The sequence below is a fragment of the Opisthocomus hoazin genome, chromosome 20 (genome assembly GCF_030867145.1).
Source record: "Opisthocomus hoazin isolate bOpiHoa1 chromosome 20, bOpiHoa1.hap1, whole genome shotgun sequence".
NCBI lineage: Eukaryota > Metazoa > Chordata > Aves > Opisthocomiformes > Opisthocomidae > Opisthocomus > Opisthocomus hoazin.
In genome coordinates, this window is record NC_134433.1 from 13,179,018 (window position 1) to 13,198,892 (window position 19,875).

Below are 19,875 nucleotides of genomic sequence, written 5' to 3' on the forward strand. Positions count from 1 at the left end.
TGACGCGTGCCGAGAGTTTTATTTGTATCCATGTTTGTGTTCACACTTCTGTGGATATTCGGCTCCCATCCCCAGGTTCTCCAAGTGCTGAAGATCACAGCATGTGTGCGACCACCGCGGCCACGGAGAGAATTAGTTAAACCCTCGTAAACAGCATGGATTTACGACTCTTACGAGCCGCGCCCCCCCCCCCCCCCCCCCCGCTCAGGCCGGGGCCGGCGCACCGCGCGCCCGCCCGCTGACGGCCTCCCGCGGCCAACTGCGCCTGCGCCGGCGGGGGCGGGCGGCCAGCCCCTTCCCGCCCGTTTCGCACGCGCTCAGGCGCGAGAGCGTCGCCGCTGGGTCCGTTATTTTTGGCGGGCTTCACCTCAGCGCTCTTCCTCAGCCTCCAGCGAGGACTTCAGGCTCCTTTAGCTTGTGACTGGTGCTGCTGCTGTGTGAGGCACTGGGGGGGCTTACCCTGGTATCTTCCATTCTCCAGCCTTAGCTTACTTTTTTCTACAGCTTTAGCTCTGGGTTTTGGTTTGCTTATCTTCAAGAGAGGACAAAAAGGAAAACAAGACTGTCCACAGTCCTGTGCAACACCAAAATTGGCTTAATAAACTAAAATTTACGGGGGTTTATTATATCAGTATGTTGCTTTCTGATGGCCATTAGGCTTCATAGTGCTGGCAATAAGATTTAAATTGTGTAACAGCAATGAACTAGGAGCTGCTGTCATGTCGTTGCACAAGTAGTTGATGTATCTCACAGAAATGAAGAGTAAATTGATCTGTTAGCCTAGCTGTGGTAGGCACTTGTGCTTAATTCTTGTAAACATGTTTAATAGCAGCACATAGTTAACTGCCAGATCAAAACAAATGTAGAGGTAACATCTTACATTATTTATATGCACAAGTACAGTGTATTATTCATATGCCACTAAAAGCAATATGTACTAGTAACTAACTGTGATGGAATAGCAACTAGTGCTGCACAATAGCCTGTTTAGTATCCTCAATGTATACAGTAGTATATAGACATCACTACAGCGTAGATTGATCAGGAAAAAAATATGGCAAACTACATGTAGCTAATATGCTAATATACACTTTTTCTGCTCATAATATCTAACTAATAATAATGCTTTTTTGATGTGTGAAGTATTTTATATATTAGGAAATTGGCTAAAGGTTTTAGGTCTGTACGATAAAGTACGGAATAGTTTATTTTTTGGAAGCGTGATGCTAGTTTTCACAGAATAGTTAAATCAGTTTTTTACTCAAAGCCTTGTACCTTGCCATCATGCTTTGCAGCAATGTAGAAGTATGCAATTAGTATTCTATTTTCAGGAATTTAAAAATAGGCCTTGTGTTTGAATGTATATGTATTTTTAAATTCAGAAGTGAATTCAGTATTTTTACAGCACTTAAAAAAAGCAGAGAATACAACTTTTACTTCAAAAATGTAATAATTTGGGCCCTTAATCTGCAAAGAGCAATTGCATGTTGGTTGTGTACCCATGGATCTTCTAAATTCAGTACAACTGTTAGCGCGTTTTAGGTTTGTGTCTAAGTGTTGCATGTCACTGCATATATAGAGAGTTAAGAGAAACTGCCATAAAATCACATAAAATTTGGATGTGTTTACAACTCAAATTAGTTTACTTTGTTTGCTGATTTAACTTCCATAGAGCAAATCTGGAGTGACCAATACATTGTTGCCTATTAAGATACTGCAAAGAAATGAAAAGGAGTCTGGCTGACACTTCAACTCGCAGCACAGCAGGTACCATCCATTCTTCTGTGCTTTACCATTCATACCTCATTATGCTTATATACATACATACATATACACACACATGCAGTAGTCATACAGGATATACAGTATTCAGCCCTGCACCCCATTTCCTGAGTGGACTTGGCGTGGGTTATCTGTTCTATTGCAGCACAGGGCAAGATTTTGACTGGAGTCAGGTGACTGATCACTAAGGGAAATGTTTCATTCACAGGATTCTTTGCAGCAGAGAGCTGGGAATATGAATTCTATGAGGCAGTGATCTGTTATGTGTTTGTGAAGTGTAATTCCTATGGGTGCTGTAAAATAATTGTTAAGTAATTTTATTTACATGTTTTAAGTGTAGATTGTGTATCCTTTTGTTATTGGTATAGTATTATTATTTGAATTTTAATTTTAGGTTGTCTGCCTGTACCTCTGTTCAATCAGAAGAAAAGAAATAGACAGCCCCTCACTTCAAATCCCCTTAAAAATGAGCTGGGTGCTAGTTCTGGGACTCGTACTTACGACTTTTCTCCCACGTCATTTGGTAAGTAAGATACTTTTTTTTAATGGTTCTAAACCCAAGTAAATCTTAACTTTATGATTGTATTTTATGAAATTAGATGTTGCCTTTATCAAGAGCTGTATGCATCCTTTATGTATATTTCTGAAAAGTTCATTATGTAAAAATGTCCTCCAGGAAATTTCTTTCTCCTCTATATAATTGAGCTTTTTATACTTTGTGCCTAGAGGGAGTTTGACTCTTTGTGTGTTAGAGAATGAAGTAGCACTGGCATTTAAATAGAGTCTCTTGAAACTCTGACCTTTTGTTTTCAGTTGATTTCAATCAACATTCAAGTCCTGTGTTACAAGAAGAAACACTTATGTCTTTCTTGTAATTCAGAAGAGAACTTCTGTTCTTCAAACTGTGTTTGGAAAGAATGATGCAGAATTCTGCCTTCAGTACTTTCTTTATGTTTTACTTAGAAAGTCTCTGTGCTAGTAAGTCTAATGTCTGTAACTCAACCATTGTCTAGAGAAGCAACCTACTTGTTAGAAGTTGCCTTATTTTTTCCCCCTCTCCTTCCTATGGGAGCCTGTTTGTGGAACATTAAGCAGGTAAAGAGTAGGAGCCCTAAGCAGATCTGTTACCTTGGAATCTTTTCAGTTTGTAACCATATTCAATCCTTTGTCTTTTGAGAATTAGGCTGGGGAACTGCAAACCCAGAAGTGGCTGAACTACAGAAAGCAGCAAACAATGGGTATGTAAAAGCAGATTATTTTTGCTTATTGATTTTTATGTGGGTACTAATTGTTTCACAAACTATGATCCATGTGTCTGTCTTGCAATAAAGCTGCTACTATGTCAGTGATACTTTAAACTTATCTTTGAAAGCCGAACAGAACATCAAGTGGCTCCTTCCCTTATGAAACCACCAAATGCATCAAAGGCTAACTTAGAAAATGCTGGAAAAAGCTTGTATGCCTGGAGGTTGGTGAAGTCTTGAATTTTATTCTTCCTTAACCAAAATTATTCTCATGGGAAAATATATCTTACATTATTCTGTGTTCTTGTAGCATTCAGAGAGACTCTTAATTCTCAGAGCACCACTGTAGTCCTCAATAATTCCATTGTGTTTATGAGCCAAAACCCACTGAAATGGAGTATCTTTCCAGTGTACTTGATGAGGTCTGTTAATTAGACCTAACATCTGGCCTTATCAGGCCTAAAATTCAGTCTTGCCATAAAAGTTGATTGAATTTTGCTGGTCTTAGATGTAATTTTTTGAGATTCCCCTTTACTTGAAGTTTTGCCGACTTCCAAACCAAATTTATCAGCAGACTCAAATAAGCTTCTGTAAGTGTACCTTAGGGCAATTGTATATCAAAACATTTAATCAAAGCTGAATATAATTGTGAACTCTGTGCTGTTATAAGTCAAGGAAAAGCTTATAGATTCAGATGCCTAGAGCTGGCAGGAAAACTTCCAGCAATGTTATAATTGTGCTTTCTCTCTCTTCCCTTCCTCCTATTCCTTTCCAATGGCAAAAAGAGACAAATGTTTCAAACAAGTGCCTTCAAAGGCAAAATGTAATAGAGGTCGAAGGAATTTCTGAGCCGCCTTTGTACAGAAGTGTGTTGAAATAATAAGGTCAGCACGAGAGTTAGTTGTAAAATGATTTCTTCAGTGATGGTGGTAGAAGAATTCGGAAATACCACTCTCAGAAGAAACTTTGCTTATTTTATTTTAGAGTTATGAAAAAAATGTGAATCTTAGGTCAGGAAAGAACCCTTATACAGGGCAGGACAATAATTGAGCAAGCTTCTAAGGCCTATTGAATTCATCTGGGTTTAAGCACAGGTGTGACCACTGCACTGTATATGGATAAATTTAAGTGTATGCTTAAGTGCTTTGAGTGTGAATATTTAACAGATGTTTTTAAAGCTAAAACAATAATACATAGATATGTCTTATGTTGTACTGCAGGGCAGAAGAGAAGACTCCCAGTACTAGAGTTTGGAACACAAATGAGTATACTCCTTTAAGTAATACAACAGATTCAAGATCTGATAGGGGAATTATTGAAAAGTTTGAGAACCTTTCAAATGGTTTGAAAACTGTCCAGAAGCAAAAAAACCCTGATAATCGTAATTCATCTCAGCTTATCAAAACAGCAGAAATGAGCCAAGCATACACATCTAAAGGACAATGGCCTCTGAAACCTAACACTGTTTCAAGAAGTCTGCAGGATCATAGTCTGGCATATAAATTTAACCATAATATTCAGAAAAATAAACTGAATGAAAAACAATTTGATTGTGTTCCAGAGGACAAAAGTCAGGTAAACTTATGGAGAGAGTTAATAGGAAGATACAATGAAGAAAACAGTAAAGAAAAAGAAAATTGAGAAAGGATGCATCTTTCATCAGTCTTAGCTGCCTTAGTAAACCCTTCAGTTTCTGAAAATTCAGATTTTCATAAGATAATAACCTACAGTCCTCAGCATGATCATACAAATTGGCAGGGAGTTGTTTGTATAGTCTGAACAAATAATTTAAATGTCAATATTGGATATTTAATATAATATATAAATGTCTACATGCTTTTTTAAATTGTGTGAATGTGTATCTCTAACTTGAGTTTTCATCTTCCTCTGAAAGGAAGTTTCAGCATCTCAATTAAAAAGTAAAGAAAAAAAGAATTCTTTGCGAATCATATCTGCAGTCATTGAAAGTATGAGGCACTGGAGTCAATATGCTTATAAAACTGCACTATTATTTGAAGTTTTAGGTAAGCATGGTAGATTGTGCTGTAACTGGTAATGATGGTAGGAGAGCAGCCAAGAGAAAATGTTATCAATTGTAGGAACAATAGCTGAAATGCTTAAACCCATAAAGTACTGGCATGAGCGCCATCTAATTTTCCTTCTTGGGAGATCCATTCAGCTATCAAAGGTTACTAAATTAGATACAAAATTAATAATACAGTTATCCTCCAACATTTAAGCTCTTTCTATCTTGTTTCTTTTCTTTCCTTGTTTTTAGACTGTGTTAGAATAAATTTTACTATTAAAAATGAACCTTCTGTAGAAACGTACAGTTTTACAGTAATTTTTAATACAGTTAATCTGGGAATAAATACAAGTCTGGAGTACTTGTACACATGGATGACTTTTACTGTTTCACTTTTCTTTTTAATTTACGTTATCTGAGAAACAAACATGACAAAAGACTTTAAATCAAGGTAAATAAGAATACACAATGTAATGGCATCTCAGAAAACTATTATTTTGACAAGGTTGTGAATATTTAAAGTTGATTTGCATATCAAGATCAATAAAACTTAAAGAATTGTATTGTCCTCTGCTTAACAAGGGAATAACCTTGTTATGAAATCCACATTTGGTCACTCAGTTTAGAGAGACATCATGACAATTTTACTGTTCAAACACTGTGTAAAGCCCATAATTTGTATTGGAACTTCCAGTGCTGTCAGCACAAGTTCTTACAGAAAGCTGATGCTCCCTTGATATATCTTAGTGCTTTTGTGTAGTAGGTGTTGTCATGGTATCTTTGTATATCATCCTTAGTACTGCTCTGATGTTTACATCATGCTTTGTTTTTGCTAAATGGTACAGGCACACTTGATTCTGCAGTCACACCTGGAGCATATGGCGCAAAGAATTTTCTTCTGAGAGATGGAAAGGAGAGTCTGCCTTGTGTATTTTACGAAATTGTAAGTATTCTGTGTCCATGCGTAACACAGACATCACTAGCTGTAATCCCTTTTATGAAGCTAATAATAGATTGTTCCGATAAAACAGAAAATTACTGTGTGAAAGGAAAGCTGGATGCTTATACCATATGGTTCCCAAACTGGTCTAGAGCCAGTCACTGGGCATCCTCAGGCTTCTGTTTCAGCAAAAAAGGTGGGACTTTCAGTTCAGCTTCTAAGTAGTTGATAATAGCAAAAAAGCTGATGTGAATTCCTTCTGTGTTTGATGTAGTCTTCAGAAATCCACTGATATCTAACAAGTGGACATTTTGAAAGCTCTTATGTTAGAAAGGTGATATAACTTTTTTATTTGTTTATCATGCTTTTGATGAAGGACCGGGAGCTTCCAAGACTAATTAGAGGTCGAGTGCACAGGTGCATGGGAAAATATGACGCAAAAAGGAACATATTCAAATGTGTCTCTGTAAGACCAGCAACTATTCAAGAACAAAACACTTTCCAAGAATTTGTTAAAATTGCAGATGTTGAGATGACAGCATATGTAAAAACAATGAATGAAATGTAAAAGTCGAAATGGTTGTCCAATACTGATTTTCACTCATCATTACCTATAGAGGCTGGACATCCTAACGCATTTACCAAAACTAATACTGAAAATCTTATTAAATAATTGAAAATATTACTATACTGTGTTATCCAACAAATGTTAGTACCAATGTTTTGTTTCCAGCATACTTTCCATAGCTTATCTTTCCTAGTTATATATGAAATAACAGTTTTGTTACATAGTAGGTTAGATTTTTTTGAGAAATTCTGAATTAAAATGTTGAAGTTTTGCAGTAGTGGAAGTGTCTTAGAAAAAGATCATCAATACTAGTTCAGATTGCCATTGCTTTTCATTATCTTCAGTTTCTAGTAATTCCTTCAATACCTATTTCAAAATGTTGATTATATACTTCTGTTGAGGAGTATTTGGCCACAGTTTAATAGTAAACAAATGTTAACAGAATTCTCTTTGGCTCTGTATACTGCATTAAAGCTGTTCTTTGGTAGAAAGTATGAAGGCAGTCTATATTCCCCTTGAGTTCCAACTATAAGGTTCCCCTTCCTTTGCTGGGTTACAAGAACACGTGTAAAAGCTTTTCTAGAAATGAACATAATAGATACTACAGAAAGATTTCCCAGGATGCAGCTGTATATGTTAGGTATTCATATGGTTCCCGTTGATATGTTATCTGATTCATAGTTTTTAAAAAATAAATAATCAGTATAATGTCTGTATAAAATAGCAACAGACCCTGAAGCTGTAGGAAGATTGCTCAAGGACACAGAGGAAGTTGGAGAGAAATAATTATTTGAACACAGAACTTCCTTGCCTTTGCCATAGAAACATCTTTCATGAGGGAGGGACCATGTACACATTTATGTGTCTTTGCCTTCAAACATTAACTTTCATAGATTATTCCTGCTGTTTCTATTTCCTTTTCCCCTTAGCTAGTCCCCCTGCTTCAAAAGCTTTGCACCAGATCTGTTGGGAGTTGTAAAACAAAAGAGTTGTCAAGAAAATGGTGAACAGTGTGATATTTTTTTTTTTATTATACAGTGTTGGCAATTGGAAATTTCACATTTAAAATAATTGAAATATTGTATCCAACAAGTCAAATACAGAAAACAGTTAATATTCTAAAAAGGAGCCAGCTAGTCAACGCAGAAACACATTAATGGAAAATACAGCTTTTAGTTACACTTAAAAAATTATATATTTAGAATAAAACTTCAACCTGGTCCAGTAAATCGTTTGACTTGTAACAAGGAAACGCTTTTACACAGTTTAACGCGCGGACAGTCTTTATTTAAAAAAGTGATCTGTCAGTGTTAGCACATGCATTGTTAGCAACACCCCCCTTAATGTTCCCCTTCAGGATCTAAAGTATATGCTTTACTAACAGTTGTAAGAATCGCTTGCATTGTCATCTCTACCTTCTGTGCTAAGCTGGTTCTGAGCGTGGATGTCTCAAGGAGAGTTTCATCTATCCAGTTGTAGAGGTCATACACATATATTTGATTTCCTTTATATGTTATAAAATACTAAAGAAAGTTTCAAATGGAAACAGTAGCTTAACTCATAAAAGGTGCAGAATATTACAGGATGTAGTGCTTGATGATGTTCACCACAGAAGAAGTTAAGTTTTAAGAAGGAAAGGATTTGGTACAGCAGTGTTGTAATTGTGAGACTCCATTGTAACAGTAATTGAAAACCACAAAGGAAGCTTGAACTATGGGACCAGACCTGCAAGCGTTCGTGCGCGTCATCAACATCACACAAATGTTGTAGTCCTACTGATTTCAGTTCAATGATTGATGGTTCCAGTTCTGCATATGTGAACGTTACGTTAATAAGTAATGACAGGAATAGGTCATTTGCGTCTACTAGGTATGTTATGGCTGTTAATAAAAAATCTAAAATAATTTTACTTTCAGTGTTCAGATCTTTGAAAAAAATTTTTCTACTTTACACTAACAAATCACTTTTTCTAGTGAAACATTAAGTGAACAGTTGTAAACGTTACACAAAACAGAAAAAACCCTACGTAATACAGTTTATACACATTACTCAACATTTTTCAGTTGTTGCTTGTTGTTGGGGTTTTTTTTTAACCGTATTGATCCTGTCTGGTATAATGGTTCTAGTGTAAAGGCACAGGTTGGTTAGGAAAGAAAAGCGTGCATCTCTGTCTCTCTACTTCGCAGTGATGATTTTCTTTTTGTATGTTGTTTGTTATTCCTCACTTTTCTCACTCTTACATAAAAATTATCAATTTCAGCCATTCATTAAAAGAATTGTAAGACATTACTGAAAAGTACATTAGCATACAGAAGTGACTGAAATTTATTCTTTTTAGAGACATTTCTTCAACCTATTTTCCAAATATTTGGAAGATTTAATTCCTTAGTCACTGCGAGCAAAACGGCATAGCACACACTCTCTGTCTCTCTTTCTCAGTCTACTTAATTCTACATTGAAATCCGTATTTTCAAAGATTAGTAATGGAACTTGCTAAGTTTATGTGCAGAATTTGCTTTTGGAGTGCATGAAAATGTAACAACAGACAATTACTTTGGAAAACAATGCAATGTTCCATTGACGTTTAGGAGGGTGAGGAATGTAAACAAGACTTCAGAGGTCTTTGACATTTATTAAAGTAACACAGTGATTGTTCGATCTGTTTGCATTTTCTTATACATCCTCAATATGCCTCTCTCTGTCCCTTCATGTACACTTTCCATTAAAAAAAAAAAAAAAAAGAAATTCAGGAATCAGTTGGACTCAGCTAAGTGAAGAATAATAAATTTGAACACTTGGTTTGTGCCAAAATACAAAACTAAGAAGTACAGCTCTGAATTAAATATAATTGTGATTTTTAAAAAATAAATAATAGAAAATAAAATACAAGAATAGAATTAGAATTCAATTTTTATTTTAAATGAAAAACATAATGGTGGGGTGAGATTAGAACCCAATGTTTCTTTTGCTTAAGGCAATCAAGTGCACTTATTTCAATGCTTGATAGTAATGAATTCAGTGCTATTGTGGAAATTGGACTTCACAAATTTCACATACAAACTCATGAAATATGGCCATTTGCTAGTTCTGACACAGCATCAGATTGTTACTAGTCATGTTCAGTAGCATTTCACTATTTTTTTTTTCACAATAATGGGCTCTTAATAGGAATGGAAATATTAGAATCCTGTTCATTCTGGCTTGTATTATCACTACATACAAGGACCACTGGGCACACGGATTTTTGTAAACAGATTTTTCGACCTTAAAAAACAAACAACAAACTGCAAAATCTAAACCTGTAATAGTTCAAATAATTTTGTAAAAAGACCACTTAAATTATAATTTAAGAATTACAGAAAACAAATTATTAGCTTTTTTTTTTTTTCCTGTTGTTAAACTATTAAATCATCGTAAAGCTTTTGGAAGTAGTTGGATTTCTTTCCCTGTGGAAAAAAGTCATCTAAATTTTATGCAAGGCTTGATGAAGGTGACTCTAAATCTTGAAGATTAGATCAGTATTAAAAAGTATGCCAAAAATTTTAAATATGCAGGCATTACTAATACATCTAGATTAAAAGAAACTTTTTTCTTGTATACAATTCTTTTTAGATATCAACCTTAATTTTAGGCCATGGCTACTAGTAGGTGCTTTTTCACTAATCAAGATAATTGTAACAAAATATCATTATTGGTTTTAAAATTATTGGGTTCATAAAAGTTTTGACATTTAATAATCTATAAAAAGTGAATTGAAACTTTTAAAAGACTTAAGATTTTGAGACACAAAAGAAACTGGGAGGTAGACAGATGTTTTGAGGATAAACAGATTTTTTTTTGTCTAAGGCATTATGCCATTATATGTTTAGAGCAGTATAAAGGCTGCTGATTAATCTTATTTCAATTCCAGAGTGTTCGCTGCTCATACTTACGGAAGACTAGCAATGCACTTTTGGTCTTTGTGAATCTGACCTGCTCTTCCTCATCTCCTTTTTTCTCTCTTTAGCAATACAGCTAAATGGAAGTGCTATAATAATTTCTGCCCATTGCCTGTAGACAGGAATGTTCTGTTCTTAAACACTAATACAATACTATATATATAGTGTATATATATATAGTATATATATACACCTATAAAATAGTAGGTATTGGAGTTGGAGATATGTGCTCTTTTGGTGCATATTTTGCAAAGAATGGTAAAAAGACAGACAACATTACCCCAACAATTGCCAGCATATACCCCCAGCCAATCTGGCAGTCTCCTGCATAGTAGATGTCTGAATTTTCACAGAATCTCTTCACAGTAGCAGAGTTGAAACCAAAAGGGTAAACCAAAAGTCCAGAAGCCATTATGAACACTAGAGAGGAGAAAAGAAACACAACAATTATTATTGAGCACTTAATTCCCTTGAAAAAAATTCCTTGTTTTAGAAAGGCAAATATGTTACATTAAAATCAATGGAAAAAGTCATAGCTCAAAAAAAAATTATGATTGTCAGATTATCTTCCTTTTCATAATTATCTCTTATGGACAGCAGTAGTAACATGGTAGCAAGTTGGCACTGGGATTTTTTTCATGAGAACTGTTGCCCATTACATAACTTCAGAAATGTTGTAATCTGCATTATGTAGCCATTTAAAAAGTAAGATGATTCAGATACAGTGGAATCCAGAGGAGAAAATTTCTAAGTTTGCAGTTTCCAACCCACCTTGATTTTCTTTTCAATAGCATTTTTGTACTTGAGACAAACAATTACTTTGTTCTGCCAAATAAAAAGTTACAATGAGAGTGTTTAAATGTAGTTTTTCAGATTCTGCTGATTAGGTTCTGATAATGTAAGCACTTTCTCATTATTCTCAGTATTACAAACTCAAATTGTTTAAAAAATCCTGCATTTGACCCAAAGATTGTGAGATGAAAAACAATACAATCTGTTGTCTTTTTATTTGGCTTTTAGCATTGGAGTCTTTCAGTATATTTTTTTTTAATTTTCTCTGTAAACTTGAGGATTAGAAAAATTTTAAGCCTAAGGTTGAGACCTAAACTATTAAGACCTGAAGTTCCCATATTACATAGTATTGACAGCTTGGTCTCTAAAGCCGCACAATATCGACAACAGGACATGCTGTAGAAATCTGCAGGTTCAGTAAGTAAAGGCACAGAGTTAAGGCAGCAGGAAATCTCTCCCAGTAAGTTGTCTTTTACTCTTTCTAGCCAAATACACTAGCAGATTAATCCAGTGCATAATGAAGAAATATGTCTAAAATACAAAGCTTAAGCCACCTCTTGATGTTGGAAAGCCAGATTTGCCTCCTGCAATTACATTGTCTGTACTACTGTTCGTTTTTAATAGAACTCCACAGATTTTACTGTCTGTAATGAATACACATTATATTGAAGTATCATGGCTTATGCAATTAATTTCATGAACAGCAGAACTACTTTTCCAGCTTTGAAAGTTAGACTGCCCAAGGTATAAATCATGGCTGTGATAAAGATGCATTAAAATACTCCAGGTGCAGTTCTCGGAGCCTGTTTCTGTTCACCTTGGAATTCAAGAGGGGCTGAGCTAGGCTGATGCGAAGGGTTATGCCATCCCACTCCTTGTTTGAGAGAACACTGATAAACCATTTTTTCTTTTCTATCCTTTCTCTTAATGAATTACTACTGTATTTAAAATCTATAGTCTATTTTAAAAGACTTTATTTTGTGTGCCAAAAAGATACCATGAAGCTGTCCCTTTTCCTACCTTCCCATTCTTCCAAGGATGTTTTGTTCACATTCAGGGTGGATTGTTAGTGATTCAAGAATAGTGGTAATTAGAATTAACTGTTATGTTTGAGCTGATAGATAATTCATAACCAGGAAACACCTAATGAAACATTAAGATTATAGAACAAACATGACATGCTATTCTCTGTATTTGTAATTGCCTTTCAGGTAGGGCATGTGCATCTTATTCCAATTATAATATTGGAGAGGCTTAATCTTAAAAGCATCTACTAAAAAAGGGCAATCACTCATTAATCTTTCTTAATTTAAAAAAAACTTTAGTAAGCTTGAGGGCGAGATGAAGTCAAACAGTTTAACACACTCAGCCTGTAAAGTCCCTGAATAATTTGAATTAAACCTTGCCTTCTAGTCTAAATGGAACCGCTGAGTTAATCCCTTGTAAAAATCAGTAAGACCAAGAAAATGGAAATTAAAAGGAGAGAAACTGGCACAGAAGCAAACTTGCCAGTCTGTTTCCCTCCATGGTATCTCACTTATGGGTACAAAGAGGAACTGCCTGCCACAAAGTGGAGCTCTCTGGGAGCAAGGGGCTTTTACCCACCCTTGCTCCCACAACCACTCTCCTTTCCTTTAAGCCTTTATGGACGTTTTCAGTGGTTCCCAAGGAAAGGATGCTGTGGCCTTCCCCTTTATCCAGGCTCAGGGTGGGTGAAGGTGATGCTGCAGGAGCCGGTTAAGGGAAAGGTCCTCCCCAGCGCTGGGAGCATCCTGAGCACCTCTCACACTCCCTGGTACTCGACCATCTGCACCTACAGTGAGTGCCCAGGGCAAGAGGGAGCTCACAGTGCTCAGCGTCGAGTTCTTAGCAGCTGTGCTTATGTGTTCAGGCTCTAACATTAAACAAACGTACAGAAGCTGAATACAAAGAAGTAAGTTGTATTATGCAGATCTCCCTTAGCTGCATGCGTATGACACCACTAAAAACAATGCAAAATAAAAATACAATTAAAATTAAGCTAAACAGCTTGTCTAGCAAAGGTCACTGAGACTTCCCAAAACAAGAGAAAGAGTTGAGGGCCAGCACGCTTCCTTTGTTCAGCAGCAAGTTGTGTCGCTCTCTTGCACACCCAGGAAAATTCCCCGCGCACCACCTCTGTAGGCAGAAACATAGGAAGCAACCGTGGAGAACAAACAGAAGAAAAGCAGACTTTTGTTACTCCTCTGGTAGACTTTGAGAGTGTTGAACTGCAAAGCTGAGCAACAACCTAAACTGTGTTAATCCATAGACCTCTATAGGTTGTAGCATTCACTCGTGAGCTTACAGCTAGGAAGCGGAACAACGTGTTACCTAAGAGACTGTGATGTGAAGTGGATACACAGCATAACCCTGCTTAAAACCCAGACGGCTCGACTGTATGAAAAATCTTGAAATAGCACCGTGGTGCAAAGCCTTCTGTAAAAAGTTGGGACCATTTGCAAAGGAAAGCGAGCCAGTTTTAAGAGAAACAGCAAATGCTCTAAGCAAGAAGCAGGTCTAAAATTAAAATTGCAGTTTGTTCATCGTTTCAAAGCCAAAATAGTCCATGCATCTCATTCAGCAAAAGAAAACATTATGCAGAATTGGAAGCAATAGTTTTGTCATAAAATCCTTTGAAAATTTGCTAACTGTTAAAATTTACTGCGTTTCTGACACTATCTCAGCTCCTTGCTCTACTTCACATCTGTCCATATATATGTTTTCTTTTTGATTGGGCTACACAGAATTATTTTGAAGGTTGTGCTTTACAGTGACACCAGTGTTTTGATTAGCGCTTGGCATTGATGTTGTATGCTGTGTTTTAATGGAAGCTTTTTTTTTTTGAAGGCTAGAAATAATCTGTCACAGCCAAATGTAATGTGTTCACATATCAAACGGGCTAAAAAGTTACCCATGGTTTCATATCCTCAGGCATGTCATAGAATGACCTCGTTATTCTCGTTTAGGTGCCTTCTTTCTTACAAAGGCTCAAAATATTGAATAGCCTGTTATTATCAGCAGAAGCCAAGCTTTCAGATGTGGTGCTAATGACTGCTTAATAGTGCTGTCTGTCAGCAGTGCAGTTAGCTGGGAGAGCACACAAAGAAACAGTGGGGCTCCATTTAGGCTCCTCATATAACTCTTATGCCTCTGCACGGTTTTCCAACAACAAACATCACTTTAAAAGGTGTCAGAATACAGTAGTGAGTGCATTTTACCAATATGTGTGGTGTAATCCCACTGTCATACAAGACGGTGCAAAGGCTAGACAACATATTTGAGTCTGTTCCATAGCATAAAGCGTATAGAGCGTAGAGGGGACTTGCTGGTAAAATGGATAGTTGGAGTTCTTTTTTTTAACATGGCTTCACTGATCATTTGATTCATCTCCCATCAGCTATTTGGTCTTGTTAAAAACATGCTTTTTTTTGCTCTAATATCTGACACATGGTGTTTGTTATTGCTAGGTCCTCATCCCCCAAGTTCTCACCAGTAAGTCACAGCCACTGCTGACTGCAAGGCAGCTTAAAGTCAAGTCCACGTGCATTGGTTCAACTGTAAGTCACTTTTTATTTCTGATCTTCTGCCCTCCCAAACAGTTACAGTCTTACCCTCATTTTCATTTCATTAAGGTCCTGAAGTTCTGTTTAATTATTTAAATCTATCACATACTATTTTCAAGTTTATTTTAAACCAGACAAACCAAAGTAATGCAGTTCTCTAGAGTGTGTATAGAGGGCACCAATGTACAACTCTCTTAAATACCATGCACAGAAAGTGGCAAACGGCCATTTCCATTTCCAATTCTTTTTGCAAGACTGATGGAGTTTTCAACGTGTGAAACACAATAATTGAATAATTTTCTGTATTGTGAAGCAGGAAAGTGAAAACTTGGCAAAGCTTATGTGTATCTTTCCATACTAGTGTTGAAATGGATGGAAATCCATAGGTGGACCACAAATATTATAGAGATCAGAAAAAGCTATTTTATTTTATTGTATTTGTTAGTGTTTAGATCATGTGTAGTAGTAGTATTACTGCTCACCAGTAGTAAAATGCGCTATGTGCATGAATTATCTTCCTGAAATTACCTGATCTAAGAAGATTAGATTGTCTCAGAAGTTATATCTGCTTATTTTAGGAGTGTATTATATTCCTGATACTTATGACAATGACGGATTGATTGCAAGATCGTGGGACATATCAGGCAATCATTAGAATTAGGGCTGAACTGTAGGCCAGCAAGAGTATTATGCCAACCCTATTACAGGTTATCACACTCTTGTCTATTCTTGAAACATTTTTATTGACAGAGCTTAATCTACCAAAGCAGTTTTCACTCATCAAGAAGTTTCCTCTCACATATAATCCATTACCTCCCTTCTTAATGCTGGTAGTTCTTCTTGTGCACAATCAGTTGACTTTGAATAACACATTTCCTCTCAGGTTTATACGTTTTATTAATTAATAATTTTATTAGCTCCCTTTAAGCTTTTCTTTATGTTTATGTGATTTTACTTACATCTTTTTAAATGAGAAAGCAGATGCTGATCCAAAGCCACAGAGACAGAATCACAGAATCACAGCATGGTAGGGGTTGGAGGGGCCCTCTGAGGATCATCTAGTCCAACCCCCCTGGCAAAGCAGGACCACATAGAGCAGGTTAGACAGGACCTCGTCCAGGCGGGTTTTGAATATCTCCAGAGAAGGAGACTCCACAAGCCCTTTGGGCAGCCTGTTCCAGTGCTCCCTCACCCTCAAAGTAAAGTTCTTCCTCATGTTCAGCTGGAATTTCCTCTGCTTCAGTTTGTGCCCATTGCCCCTTGTCCTGTCTGTGGGCACCGCTGAAAAGAGTTTGGCCCCATCCTCTTGACACCCACCCTGAAGATATGTATAAGTATTTATAAGATCTCCTCTCAGTCTTCTCTTTTTCAAGCTAAACAAGCCCAGCTCCCTCAGCCTTTCCTCATAGGAGAGATGCTCCAGTCCCCTCATCATCTTCATAGTCCTCCTCTGGACTCTCTCTAGTAATTCCTCGTCTTTCTTGAACTGGGGAGCCCAGAACTGGACACAATACTCCAGATGGGGCCTCACCAGGGCAGAGTAGAGCGGGAAGAGGACCTCCCTGAACTTGCTGGCTGAACTTCTCTTAATGCATCCCAGGAGACCATTGGCCTTCTTGGCAACAAGAGCACACTGCTGACTCATGGTTAACTTGTTGTTCCTAAGCAGTCCCAGGTCTCTCTCAGCAGAGCTGCATTCCAGCAGGTCAGCCCCAGCCTGTACTGCTGCATGGGGTTATTCCTCCCCAGGGACAGGACCTGCTCTTGCCCTTGTTGAACTTCATGAGATTTCTCTCTGTCCAGCTCTCCAGCCTGTCCAGGTCTTGCTGAATGGCAGCACAGCCTTCAGGTGTATCAGCTATTCCTCCCAGTTTTGTGTCATCAGCAAATTTGCTGAGGGTACCCTCTGTCCCTTCATCCAGGTCATTGATGAATTAGTTGAACAAGACTGGACTGAGTACTGACCCCTGGGGAACACCATTAGCTACAGGCCTCCAACTAGACCCTGCACCGCTGATCACAACCCTCTGGGCTCTGCCATCCAGCCAGTTCTCAATCCACCTCACTGTCCGCTCAGCTAGGCCACACTTCCTGAGCTTCCCTATGAGGGGGAAATACAGCTAACGTGAGCAGAAACGAGAAAACCTTTCAACCAGTAACACATCCAGACATCTTCAAAAACATCATCTCTTATCCTACTGCACTGGCTAGCCTACACTCAATGCTGTCCAGCACTCTTCCCAAGCAAATATTTTTGTAGCATGCCTGAGTGGTCACTACATTTAGGATATTTTGGAATAAGTGGTGCAAGTTCCCTTGTACAAAAAGGAGATACCTGTATGTCTCTTCCAACAACTGGAAACCTAAAGACAATGCTAAATAGGTCCAAGGTCACACTTGTTGTTTTTCGTGGTAATAGCTGCTCATGAGTGTACAAACAGAAACATGATGGAATTTTGGGCTATCCACAAATGAGGAATTTCTTTTTGGCTACTTCAGAAAAGAAGGAATTACCTAGAGTAATTTTGGTGAGAGCTGAAATACATCTAAAATCAGCAGGCATCATTTTAAAGGCAAATAAAATATGAATAAAATGAACAGGAAACTGACCTGTCAAAGGTAAAACAAATCAGACAAAATCCTGCCATTACAGAAGCAAAACTCTTGAGGGGCAAGGCAAACTGGGACCACTGTTAAACGCTATTCTACTCTGCTGAACTCCTGGCAGGTGCATGTCAGGTACCTGTAGTTCAAACTCTCGAAAGCAGCCCTAGCAATTACTCCCTCCAAGGAAAGCAAAATGGAGAACAGGGAAAAGGGATAATAATGCCCATATACTTGGCATCAAAACGTAGCCATCTTCCTTTGTAACTGAACAAAGAGCTGGAACTCGTAATAATGATACAGCCACTTCTAACATATTACAGTTTAGCTCTTCTCATTGGTAAAGAATTGCTCCATTGGCTTCGTTTCAGTCAAACCTGTTGTGATTTGCAGAGCATGTATCGGTGCTGGACTGTTGCCAAATAAGTAGATTATACCAGTTCCTGTTCTAAATGGTGCAACTCACAGGTTAGCTCTTAGCAGCTATAATATAAATGTGGTTATAACTAAAGATATGCAGCTTGTCAAACCCCTTTGTTAGCTAACAAAGCAAATGTATTAGTTTGCACAATGTCTCCAAACTATGTTTAAATAAATGCTGAGTGTGTGATTACAGCTCACAAGCTAAGGAACTGCATCAGGTATAGTAACTTGTATTTTTACACGTGTATATATGCAAAACTACTGGGAAATACATATACACAAAAAGCTGGACAATGTTTTCTATTTCAGTTTATCTGGATTCAGCTGAGGCAGAATAGGAACAGGTTATTTGAAATAAAACTAGCACAGAAATAAGAGTGCCCATGCACCTTTTTTGCACACATCTTTTTAGTACCAATTAAATACCCCATTCAAGTTCTGTTGGCACAACTTCCTCATTCCGATGGGCCCTTGTTGCACAAATAGCCTGTTTCAGAAGTGTCTAACAATTGTGCAAATAGCTGAATCTACCTCACTTATTAAATGAAGGGAGTGGAATCTAACTATCCAGACTTTGGAAAAGAAATTCTCTGAAGCCAACATAGAGGTAATTGGGCTTGGTAATTGCTGCATTAGCTGCAAGTTGATTAAGGGCCACATAAGGAAATGCCATCCCAGTGACCTCTGAGGTTGCGTTCCACAGTATGTTTTCTACATGAGAACAAATGATGAAACTTCACTATTTCTGCCAAGTGAGTGGTAGCTATGGTGAAGATTTATAGATGTAATCTGGTAATCTATGGGCCTAATCATGCAATTACAGAGTTGCGTGTCATTTACTCAAAAAGGCTGAAATGATCTAGCACTGTGTGGACCGTGGTGAAGAAGTGCATTTTGTCATCTGCAAGGTTAGAAGATATACAGCCTATTTAGCAGACTGTAAAAGGGAAAGACAAGAGCTAATGTTTCTCAAAATAGCACACAGTTACACAAAATTTTACAAGACAGATAAGAAATGGGGGCTGTCAGATGCAGTCTAATTTGGAAGCCATTACGATTTTCCTTTTTTCCTCTGTCACTTATCTCTGCATTACATTTTATTCAACAGTTAAGAAGGACTAATAAAAAGTGCCTATTTCAGTTGTCCTATTTTAGGTAAACATAATATGGTACACATTTTCTAAGCAATAAACATTGGTTAACTGCTCAACTCCATTTCTAAAAACAGAAACAAAGGTGACAAACACTTTGCTTCTCTTCTTAATTAACCTATCCATGCCAGAACCAGTATGTTCTCCAGCACAGACAGGGAATGAAATTGATGACTGAAAATTTAAATTAATACTTCTTCTTGTGATCTTATGGCTAAGAACAAGTGCAGCTTCAACTCACCATCTGATGCATTTCCTAGCAAAGAACAGTATCAGCCTTGGTCTATGTGCAACTGGAAGTAGTGAGGGAGCGGACATGTTTCCTTGCAGCATATTGTCTCTCCTTTGGAGCCAGCTCGTCTGGGAAGGGGAGGTGCTGCCCAGCCTACTGCAGGTCTTGGCTCCTGCTCTGGCTGTCAATTCCAAGTTCTTAAATAGCTATTTAGAGCAGGGGCTGAGGTCCAAAAGACAGGCCATGATGTGTAGATCACCTGAAATGTCATGATTCGACATGACAGATTTGCTCCCTTCTCTTCTCCACCTGCTAACCTCACAGGTCTGTTTTAAATCAATCTTTTCACCTCTCCCAAGACTCACGATTTAAGCAGAGCAGACGCTCATGAAAACAGATTTATAATGAAGCTGGTAGCCATTAAATACTAGCCTTACATCAGAGGTGACCTTATTGTAAAGTGTTGTATGGTGAATTTATTTTGACTTTGCGCATTCTATACCTTGTCTCGCACATCACAGAGAAGCACAATGTGGCAGCCGAGTCAGTGTGGCGGGAGGCCTGATGCCTGAGAATAATGCCCACGTCTTG

At 37.6% G+C, this 19,875-nt stretch overlaps 2 protein-coding genes across 2 annotated transcripts in view; one reads left to right on the forward strand and one right to left on the reverse strand.

The window, feature by feature from the left end:
* Positions 1–1,724: 1,724 nt before the first annotated feature.
* On the forward strand, positions 1,725–6,640 carry SPATA22 (spermatogenesis associated 22). Its single transcript, XM_075440289.1, has 8 exons — positions 1,725–1,767; positions 2,177–2,305; positions 2,966–3,020; positions 3,155–3,250; positions 4,247–4,601; positions 4,921–5,050; positions 5,898–5,995; positions 6,369–6,640. Exons 1-8 carry the CDS (start codon positions 1,725–1,727, stop codon positions 6,558–6,560), a joined length of 1,098 nt encoding a protein of 365 aa, XP_075296404.1. The 3' UTR covers positions 6,561–6,640.
* A 923-nt stretch (positions 6,641–7,563) lies between these two features.
* The window catches only part of LHFPL7 (LHFPL tetraspan subfamily member 7), a 66,118-nt gene continuing 53,806 nt past the window's right edge, over positions 7,564–19,875 (reverse strand). Inside the window, exon 3 of the mRNA XM_075439931.1 lies at positions 7,564–10,918. Within this exon, the coding sequence (XP_075296046.1) occupies positions 10,692–10,918 (227 nt within the window). The 3' untranslated portion in view covers positions 7,564–10,691. The remainder of the gene's footprint in view (positions 10,919–19,875) is intronic.

What these genes read in the sequence shown, in the direction of transcription:
- SPATA22 (XM_075440289.1), top strand. Translation starts at nt 1,725, where the DNA reads ATGAAAAGGAGTCTGGCTGACACTTCAACTCGCAGCACAGCAG. An exon ending in CAGAAAGCAGCAAACAATGG is followed by an intron (nt 3,021 to 3,154) that starts GTATGTAAAAGC and finishes TATCTTTGAAAG; the next exon opens with CCGAACAGAACATCAAGTGG. An exon ending in CTTGTGTATTTTACGAAATT is followed by an intron (nt 5,996 to 6,368) that starts GTAAGTATTCTG and finishes CTTTTGATGAAG; the next exon opens with GACCGGGAGCTTCCAAGACT.